Here is a 10,866-nt window from a genome sequence, read left to right as displayed (position 1 = left end):
TTCGCTTGGCGCCTCTCGTCTCTTCTCTCTCCTCTCTCTCTACTCTTCTCTTCTCTTCTCTTCTCCCTCATCCCTCCCTCCGCTCTCCCCTCTCTCTCTCTCTCGTCTCTCTTCTCTCTGTCACATACACAACACAACCGCCACACTCCTCTCTCTCTCTCTCTCACACACACACCACTGCACGCCACACCTACTCTCTCTCTCTCTGACACCATGCCACTTCCTACGCAAAGAGTTCTACGTAAATTATTAGCTCTGATCTGAATCGCACCTAACCCGGCGCTCGCTTGCGCCGTACGCCGAAACTAAATTAACTGCGTTGACTACATGCGCCCAACTCAAGAAACATTCGATTGCGTACGCCACACAAAGATTTTACGCACAAAATATTTTGCCATACGCCAGCTTGATGAATCATGAATTACCCCGAGGCCCCACCCGCCAGTGGCAAGCGCAACACGTATCAAGAGTCTTACAGTTTCCAGGGGCATGTGTACAGCGGGGGGTCAGAGGGGTCCGCGCCCCCCATGCTCGCGCAGAAAACCGCATCTGACGGGAGGTGGCTAATTTCAAAATAATCCCTGCGGGCCAGTCCCCCCAGGACACCCCCCCTGTGATGCTCCTAACACCAGACCATGCCAACCATGGGTTACGATTTGAGCGCTAATTATTACGACTTTTGCGTTGTATTAATTACGGCACATTTACGCCTTAGTCATCCATTATTACGACTTTTATAAATTCAATAAATTTAATTTTAAGTAAAAAAATTATTATTTTTAAAGTTTTTCTTAAATTTAAAAATTTTTCGCTGATGTAGACACTGACAGACGGCTTTCATGTAAATCAGCGTGTTTCGTGTTTAACAGAGAACTTGAGATCTTTTTAATGTTTTGTTGCACAGCTTATTCTACGTCAGTGGTCACTTGTCACGCCAGAGCAACTGTGAATCTTGTAGAAAGCATGTTTGTAGTCACTACAATGTACATTGTATAGTCATTTATTTCTTCAGCAAACTTTTCATTTATTTCTTCAGCAGATCTAGAGAACTGACACATTTTGTGAAAGTGTTTGTAGTACATGTATAGTCATTTTTTAGCTCATCTGACATAAGTCAGATGCAGCTTGTAGAATCGCATGATCGTCCGTCCGTCCGTCGTCCGTCCGTCCGTCGTGCGTCCGGCCGCTCGTCCGTCAACAGTTGGCACAAATCTTAACGCCTCGACGTTCCGTCACGATATTCGGCACATGCGGGGGATCGTCAATAAATTCCAATGTGAACACATTTGGGACTAACAGGGTTTACTAGAATCCCACCACTCCACCACAGAGTCACCGCAGTAGACGTTAGATGAGCGCTGTCGCTCCGCGGCACTTGTTTTTGTTTAGCAGAGATCTGAGATATTTTGTGTCACTATGTAATCACTATTGAGTCAATAAGAAAAATAACATAATCAGGGTATCCTGATCCATTAATGTTCCCTATGATTGTGGGTGTATGCACAAGTTTACTGTAATAAAATTTAGTTCTCGTTTGATAAATCTCTGAAATAATTCTTGATTTCCCCCACTATTTTCAGGCAGAAAAACATCATTTTGCCTAATTTAAATCAATGCTGAAAGTGCCACAGATGGCTCCAGAATGCACCACAGAGCATCTAAGTTTCAAAATTTTTTTGGGGGAGGACCCCTAAACCCCCCCTCAAAGGGAGGGGGACACCTGCGGCGTTTGTCAAAACCAGGAATTTAGAAATCATTACTCTTTGGCTTCATTGAATGTTGGCATGTCTGTAACACCCCTCTTTCGAAAATCCTGCGTACGCCACTGGGCTTAGGAACTACCTTTATTGTACGGGTATGGAAGGTCGACAACAAAATTGCTGACTCAATTGCAGACGTTTTTTACTTTCATATGTCACCCAAATAAGACTGTGCACACATGTATATCAAAATTTAGCCTACACCTGGCCCGGATCATGTACACACAACTTAGTGCAGGTGAACTTCGTACAAGATAACCACTTCAATTATATGAGCTGACTTAGTCTAGACTAGCACCTATTTAGCTTGGGATAGCAATTAGTATGTACACATTACAAAAATTGTGAGTAGACTGAACTCACAGACTAGTTTGGGGAAGGATTAAATTTGCAGTCTCAGTGGTGTATATATGTAATATTTTTCCAGCAATTGATTATTTTGACTAATGTAAGACGTAATGAATAAAATAATGTAACGAGTTACGTAGTCTATTTTTTAACTGCATTTCTACAGTTAATCTAACAATGCAGCTGGTTATGATGCCAAACGTATTAATAAAATTCTCTTGACACGGGCCGTTTATGAAAAAAATTTTGTTATAGCACTCCGTCGCGGACATCTCGTGCACCACTCACACTGAATACAAGTTCAGTAATTATCGAAAGGACGCTGCACAGCATGTTCACTTTGAAAACTATGATCTGCGGTACCTGAGTTTCCAAAAGGCCCCTAGCTGAGGGATGGGCCTGCTGACGAGTGGGAAACTACGACAGACATTCAAGAACAAAACTTGCCGCTCGGACAGACAGAATTTTAGAGTCAGTTAGGATGAAAAATTTGTGACATTAGCATTTTATAGTTGCTAAATTGTTCATATTGAAATTTTCGTGGTAGTATATTATAATATTAGTACTATATTATAATACTAAATGTAATGTGTGGCTTTGATCTGATATGTACAGGTTTATTACATCTAGAAGTAATTAGGAGATAAACTGTGTTAATAGTTTATATTTTCTTGGTATTATCAGGAGTAGATAATAGGGAAGGAGTGTGACATCAATAAACAAGGGAAATTCGTCATTTACTAGCCTTAAAATACCTACGATTTACTAGGCGTAACGTAACTTCAAATTGTACACAGTACATTCGCCTAGCATCGTGCGAAATCGTTTCCTCGTATACACCCGCAATCCGGAGATATAGATTAAAACGTACGACATAATTTTCCATTCTGTAGCCAGCAAAATCGATGCGTTCAGAGACGAATTTGAAACAAAAAGCAGCTACTAACCCGCTATTGCTAACTCGGCGGGCAATGTGGCTCGCTGGGAGATTTGAGTCCGATCTGCTGCTGATTGCGGTTGGCGTGCGTGCATGGTATGGGGGCATGCCAGCTGTATGCCAGCATGCTGGTATGTAGCTGTGTATCAGGTCAAAGGTTATCTCGCCGAGTGCTGCATTGATGCCTAATCTCCCAGCGAGCCACATTGCTCGCTGAGTTAGCAATAGTGCGTTAGTAGCTGCCTTTTGTTTCAAATTCGTCTCTGAACGCATTGATTTTGCTGGCTACAGAATGTAAAATCGTGTCGTACGTTTTAGTCTATATCTCCGGATTGCAGGTGTATACGAGGAAACGATTTCTCACGATGCTAGACGAATGTACTGTGTACGATTTGAGCTCAAGTTGGTTGCATTACGCGTAGTAAATCGTAGATATTTTAAGGCTAGTAAATGACGAATTTCCCTTGTTTATTGATGTCACACTCCTTCCCTATTATCTACTCCTGGTATTATGTACCTATAGTGTTAAGTAATGGTGAAGAGTGATGTACCGGTAACTCAAAAAGGTAGTTTAATGCTGGAGCTGGTACATGTTGCGGCTTTCCACACTCAAGCTGGGGAACAAGAGAGGGTGGCGTCAATCTGCGCTGTATCTAACATTAATCACTAGTTCATAGAATGTGTGCATGTGCGTAGGATGTAGTCCACACTATTACAACCCCTTTTATCAGAGAAGTGCTTATGAGATTATACTGAACACAGATAATTGAATTTTTCATTTAACCAAAATAGCATGCATTACATAATTGGACTATTGGAAATAGCATGCAGTAAAAGTCTTTCTTAGATACTTTCTGTTGTAGTACCTCATCACATTCAATAACACTGTTCATAAAGAAATAAAGATTATTACTGCTTGTGATGCAATACAGTCAAGTCTTTAACTGTGTATAATATACTATAAATGTCGATACTGTTTCATCTATCATGTATCACCCATCATAATCATTTGTATCGTGGAGGTTTCTTTACTGTTTACTTACTTTTAACATGTTTTGTATATAAGTTTGGTTGAGTCTATATACGGGAATTGTTCACACTTCGCTTCCGTCGACGATATCATTGCTGGGCAGCCAGGGTTAGCGCCTTTCCACGGGAATCGGTGATCTCGTGGTCGATCCCAGTGGTGGCGATCCCATGGGATCTGCTGTCTCTCGCATATGTACACGTTTTCTCCCCAATGTCTTCCCATTAGGCGCTTCTATTATGTATGACCTTGGTTCACTACACTTCGACACAATAATGGCGGGATGCCAGCGACTAGTCTTATGATCCTCCACACCACTGCTTGTCCAGGCATGAGAGGTGGCAGGGCATGTGCTGTACGGTCGTGGTATTCTGACGTTCTTGTCGCTGTTGCAACTGGCCACTAACGTGGTCAGCATTACTATATTGTGGCCGGGTATCTTAGCCGATACGTTCGAACGTAGCTTACGGCTTGTGAGTAACTCGCCCGGACTCGGCAAGTACTGGCTAATGGGTGTAGTACGGAGACTCAGCATAGCTAGGGCTATGTCTGTTCCTACTTGTTTTGGACTTCTGAAGTAGGGACTTCTGAAGTACATGACGTACCTGTCTCTCGATAAAGCTGTTTGACTAGGTATATTGGCAATGAGGTCACGTGATCAAAACGCCACTGTCTTACAAAATCTCGATATGCTTCAGAAGCAAACTGCGGTCCATTGTCACTGATGACACGACGGAATCCCATGTTCTGAGAATATCTGCTTGGTCGCAGCAATAACAATAATGCTGGTATACTGTCCGGCCCTGCCATGACATTCAGTTTCGAGAAAACTTTAGCAACTGTGTAATGATGCGTCAGTTCCTCGATTGTAGGGATTTTGTGGTGTGGACGTTTTAGAGCCTGGTTCAGATGTCTTGGGTCCAAGCATACACGTAGGCTGCCATCCTTCTTGTGTGAGTACGCTAGACTCGAAACCCAATCAGATGGTTCTGTCACCTTTTGTGATGACACCGTCTTTCACCATGAGGTCAAGTTCCTTCTTGATCGCATCCTTTAATGCTATTGGTTTTAATACTACTTTCCAAAGCTATTACTCGAAACAGGAAATAATTTGAGCTGTTACTGATTACTTGCGTACTTCTTCCGTACTTTCGTGCTGTGTGATTTGATGAACTATATAATTAACTATATAATAATTCAAACGAATACCAACATATAAGGTTGTTTGGTGTTACAACAGCTAACCAACCAACACCAGCTACATAATGATTGTAAATAAAGATGTGTTACAATAGTTGTCAGCCCCGATCCTGTTTGCGTTAGCCTACAATATGATATAACACTTACAATACTTGCAATAAAGGAATGAACATAAGTCGAAACAGTTCACAGCTTTCTCCAGTTACTGTAATGAAATTAAATTCTTTGAAACGTATGGAATTGAGACGTAACTGTAATGTATTAGGTTTTCAATAGAGTAATAATTACCGCTGTACGGTGGAGCTGCCACTCGGTTCTAGAAGAGAAATAAAAGATGGATGATTATACGCCAAGCTTTTGAATATTAGTCTTTTACTAAGGCCGGGAGCCGGGCATAGAGCCTAGGTGCGAAGACATAACAGTGGCGACGAGTTAGTTAAAGTCTTGATGAGTCGTTTGATGCATAATGGCAGCCATAAGTTTGGAAATTGGAGCCGTAAGGCCGTTCGATATGACAGGCCATGCTTCCTAGTTGGGACCACGCTGGGCCAAATGGAAGAAATCGTTCCAGTACTTTCTCGACGCAAAAGCGGTGGTAAATGCGCCACAAAAACGGGCATTGTTGCTGCACACGGCGAGGCCAGAAGTACAAGAACTGTTTGACACTTTGTCAGACCCTGGTCCAGGCCCAACCAGAGTAGATGCGGACGGGAGGGATATCCCGGAGGCACCATGTGTGTATATACATTTTGTACTTACATTGGATGCATACTTCATCACTAAGGTGAATGAGCCCTATGAAAGACATGTTTTCCGTTGATTGTCCCAGGATTCTGGGGAGACTGTGGATAAATTTACGTCACGTCTTCGTGCCCAGGCAAAGTTCAGTAACTTCCCGAATGTAGACGAGGAAATTCGGGATCAGTTGATTGAAAAGTGTTCTTCAGCTAAACTGAGGCGAAAATGTCTTGAGCAAGACGGATTGACATTGGCCAGAGCTTGTGAGTTGGCGCGTGCATATGAAGCTGTAGACTATCAGATGAAGTTAATGGGTAGAGGCCACGAGTAGTGTAAATGGAACCATTCAGTTTCAGTCAGCCGTGAAAAGTTCAGCACACAAGGGTCGCCAAGTTTAAAAAGGGAAATCGTCGACCTAGTGCAGACGGGCCTAGGCACTCTAGTGGAAGTTGTCGACCAAATCGGAACGACGAGTGTTATCGTTGCGGAAAACGGGGTCATTTTGGTTGAAACCCAACTTGTCCAGCCAAATCGGTGGAATGTCGAAAATACGGGCGTATTGGGCACGTCAAAAAAGTGTGCCATTCCAAATCGTTGATCAAATACATGTGAGGAAATGGAGGAATCGGTACTCGGAATGTATTCGATGGAATCGGGAATATCGAATGGGTTCGAAGTTGTTCTTAAATGCGGTGGCAAGAATTTGCCCATGAAATTTGATACTGGAGCCAGTGTCTCGATTTTGCCCAAAACCGTGTACGACCGTGATTTTTGCACATATTCCGCTAAGTTCATCAAAGCTGCAACTAAAAGTATACGGAGGTGGTAAACTGTCCGTTTGTGGTGAGATGTCAGCAGAAGTGGTGCATAATGGTCAGAAAGTTGTGTTGCCATTAGTTGTAGTGGAGCAGTCCGGACCTGCTTTGCTTGGTAGGAATTGGCTCGGTAGCTTGAAGTTGAATTGGGCCAATATCTTTAGTGTAGAGGTGCAACCCAAACCGCATACTATAGAGGATGTACTCGATAAGTACAAGTGCGTATTCGAGAAGAAGCTAGGTACTGTAAAAGGGTTTAAAGCAAGCATTAGGCTCGACCTGTGCCGTATGCGTTGAAGCCGGAAATTGACAAGGAACTGGACAAGTTAGAGTCAGAGGGAGTGATCAGGAAGGTTGAGAGGAGTGATTGGGCATCGGCAATAGTATGTGTGCCTAAGAAAGATGGCTCGATAAGAATCTGTGGTGATTTTAAGGCGTCTGTAAATACTGTGTTGCTTGATAACCCATACCCATTGGCAGATATCGAGGATATGTTTGCGATTATGGGAGATGGCACCATGTTTAGTAAGATCGACCTTTCCAATGCCTATTAGCAGATGGAGCTAGATGAGGACAGTTGCCAGTATTTGACCATAAACACTCAGGGGCTGTACCAGTATACCAGTTTAACATATGAAATTGCTTCCGCACCGAGTATGTTTCAATCCATGATGGATCAGGTGTTACAGGGAATGGACACTGTTCAGTGTGGGATTGATGATATCGCGATTCGTACCTCTCCACAGGAACATTTGTCTGTAGTCGAAGAAGCATTGGCACGGATAAACACGGGATTCAGGCAAAATGGGTGAAATGTGTCTTCGAGAAGCCAAGTATGGAGTACGTAGGGTACGAGGTGGACAAAGACGGCAAAGACATCCGCTGAAGGATAAAGTCACTGCAATTGAAAATGCTCTGCAACCGCGCAATGTTCAAGAGTTGAGATCTTATTTAGGCCTCTTGAATTTCTACGCAAACTTCATCCCGAACCTCAGCACCCTGTTACATCCATTACATGCGCTGTTAACCTTACAAGCAGGAAGTAGAGTGGAACTGGACTGAAAGTTGTGCTGAGGCTATCAAGAGGAGCAAAACCGTGCTCTTAGAAAGTAACGCGTTAGTGCCGTATGATACGAAGCAGAAGCTCCTACTTGCGACCGATGCTTCACCCTATGGGGTAGGAGCTGTGATTTCTCACGAGATTGATGGAGAGGAGCGACCAGTCGCATTTGCCTCCAGAACTCTCACACCTAGTGAACAGAACTATTTGCAAATTGAAAAAGAGGCGCTTGCGATCATTTAAGGAGTTCGTAAATTCCATGAATATCTCTATGGACTTCAGTTTCATCTCTTCACGGACCATCAACCGTTAGTAAAGATCTTGGGTCCCAAGACCGGTATTCCAACCTTAGCTGCTGCCAGAATGCAGCGTTGGGCAGTAATCCTACAAGCCTATCAGTATACTGTGTCTTATCGCCGATCCAAGGATAATGCAAACGCAGATGCATTATCACGCCTTCCGAGCCATGAGTCGGAAGAACGCGAAGATGTCGAGGCAGCAGAGAAATTCTTTTTCTCCAGCCTGGAGGAGCTGCCAGTCAGAGCAAAGGACATTGCAAAACGCACTAGTAGGGACACTGAGTTGAGCAGAGTGCGTCACTACATCCAGAATGGTTGGCCTGGATATTTGAAGCCTGAGGAGGAGAAGCTGAAACCCTATTTCTTGAGGAGAAATGAACTGTTTATCTTGCAAAATTGCATAATGTGGGGTATGCGTGTGGTCATTCCTACGGAATTTCGGACCAGGCTCCTGCAAGAATTACATGAGGGGCACCAAGGAATTGTGTCAACCAAGTCTATCGCACGAAGTTATATGTGGTGGCCCGGACTCGATCAGGACATTCAACAGTTAATAAAGGGGTGCACCGTTTGCCAAGCAGTCAGGAGGAGCCCTCCAGTGGTACCGCTGCATCCCTGGAAGTGGCCTACTTGCGTGTTTCAGCGAGTGCATGTGGATTTCGCGGAGAAGACTGGTGACTATTTCTTCATACTGGTGGACAGCCACTCAAAATAGATCGAAGTAGCACACATGCACTCGACTACAGCAGAGAAAACCATTGAGGTTTTGAGATCTTGGTTCTCACGGTATGGGCTACCCGAAACATTGTGTTCAGATAACGGACCACAATTCATAGCAGAAGAGTTTGCGCTGTTCTTGAAACGGAATGGTGTCCGCCATATTCTTGTTCCACCCTATCACCCAGCCTCTAACGGAGCTGCAGAGAGGTCAGTGCAAATTGTCAAGATGGCACTACTGAAGGAAATCGAGAAAGTTAAGCAAGAGGGTGAAAATCTGCCTATGGGACATCGACTGGCAAAGTTCTTGATCCGCTACAGGAATACACCGCATTCCGTTACGGGACAGACACCGTCAGAACTGTTCCTTGGCCGCAGAGCACGTACAAGATTCAGCGTGCTAGTGCCAAATCTTGAAGAGCATGTAGTTGACAAACAGTGGCAGCAGAAATATTAGCATGATCGAAACAGAGTGAAATTCCATGAATTTGAACCGAATGGTGCTGTCAGTTTGAAAAATCATAGTGACTCTAAGTGGTCTCTGGGAACAGTGGTGAAATGCATGGGACCAACATTCTATTTTGTTCGGGTTGGGCGAAGTTTGAGGCATGTCTATGTGGACCACCTACTCAAGTTTGAGGGCAAGAAGGGGTTAACGGAGCCAGAGAATGCTGTGTTGGAAAAGCCTGGGGAGTTTTACCCTCCAGTTGGTCCTAGACTGGCCACAGTTCCATAAGACGGTGTTGATTCTCCAATAGTCGACACTCAGCAGCCCACCGAGACTGCTATTTCTAGTGAGAAAAATGACCTTGATTTGGGGACACGCTAGTCCTCATGCTAGCCATGTGGTTCCAGAGACTCCTGTTGTTCCACTCAGGGTGTCTACCCGTATCCGCAAACCGGTAGACAGACTCAATTAATGAACGGACTATAGGCCTACAGTGCCTACTGTGTTCAGTGTCGTGAAATTGACGGTATGGCTATTTGACAAGTTCACGAGTTAATGTTAGTTACCAATTCTAGTTACTCCCCTATATTTTGGAGTGTTTAAGTGTTACGACCAAGTCAGTTTTAGGAGGAGAGAAGGAAGAAAAATGTTACGGTATTCTGTTAAAGTGGTATTTCAGAAAATAGACATTTTCATATTGGACATTTGTCAAACGTGCAGAGTAATTATTCTGGATAGTCTAAATGAGACAGAGATCTACAAGTTTAGAGTTGGTTGAGTTTGAGTCTAAAAAAGGGAGGAGTGTAATGTAATAGGTTTTCAATTGAGTAATAGTTACCGCTGTACGGTGGCGCCGCCACCCGGTTCTAGAAGAGAAATAAAAGATGGATGATTATACACCAAGCTTTTGATTATTAGTCCTTTACTAAGGTCGGGAGCCGGGCATAGAGCCGAGGTGCGAGGACATAACAGTAACACATTTTTATGAATTTACGAATTTTGTATTGCGTTAATCCAATTTCTAATATTTGTTATCGCTGTTTCCGCTGCCTTTTGTCTTGGTCGATGGGCGGTGACACTGTGCATGTCCTTATTCGTTTTATCCTCTGGTTCATCGGTCTTTGGTTCGTCGGTCTTCTCCACGCTGCTGGAGACCTCCAGGGGATAGTGTTTTGGATAGATTGGTACGGCCTGATGAGTTTTTATTTCAACTGCTCTGACATTACCATTGTAGCAGGGATGCTACGACGAATTCTAGAAGCGTGCAGTGGGACGTTTTAACCTGTGGGATATTATCAGTGCAATGACATCATTTCTAATTCCAGAACGTGGAAAGTAGAGTATTACGTAGTCTTTTAAAAGCAGTCGAAATTCTACGACGCACAACGGTGTGGCCAATGGGCAGCTAGCCCTCCGGTCATGTGACCCTACTCTGATATCAAGTTTGATATCAAAAGCTATTAGCTGGCTCAACTTCCCTTTCTCATAGACGCACACACTTGGCCGCTAAGCCAGAG

The 10,866-nt window shown here is 43.8% G+C and overlaps 1 protein-coding gene across 1 annotated transcript in view; it reads left to right on the top strand.

Moving 5' to 3' along the window:
• The window catches only part of LOC106812922 (S-adenosylmethionine decarboxylase proenzyme-like), a gene marked incomplete at its 5' end in the record, with an annotated part of 25,932 nt that extends 23,078 nt beyond the window's left edge, over positions 1-2,854 (top strand). The window contains 1 exon segment of the mRNA XM_014816932.1: positions 2,364-2,854. Coding sequence (XP_014672418.1) covers positions 2,364-2,498 — 135 coding nt within the window.
• Between the last annotated feature and the right edge of the window lie 8,012 nt (positions 2,855-10,866).

This window comes from Priapulus caudatus, unplaced genomic scaffold (genome assembly GCF_000485595.1).
Source record: "Priapulus caudatus unplaced genomic scaffold, Priapulus_caudatus-5.0.1 Scaffold700, whole genome shotgun sequence".
In the NCBI taxonomy this organism is placed as follows: Eukaryota; Metazoa; Priapulida; class Priapulimorpha; order Priapulimorphida; family Priapulidae; genus Priapulus; species Priapulus caudatus.
This window is presented reverse-complemented; position numbering and strand designations above follow the sequence as displayed.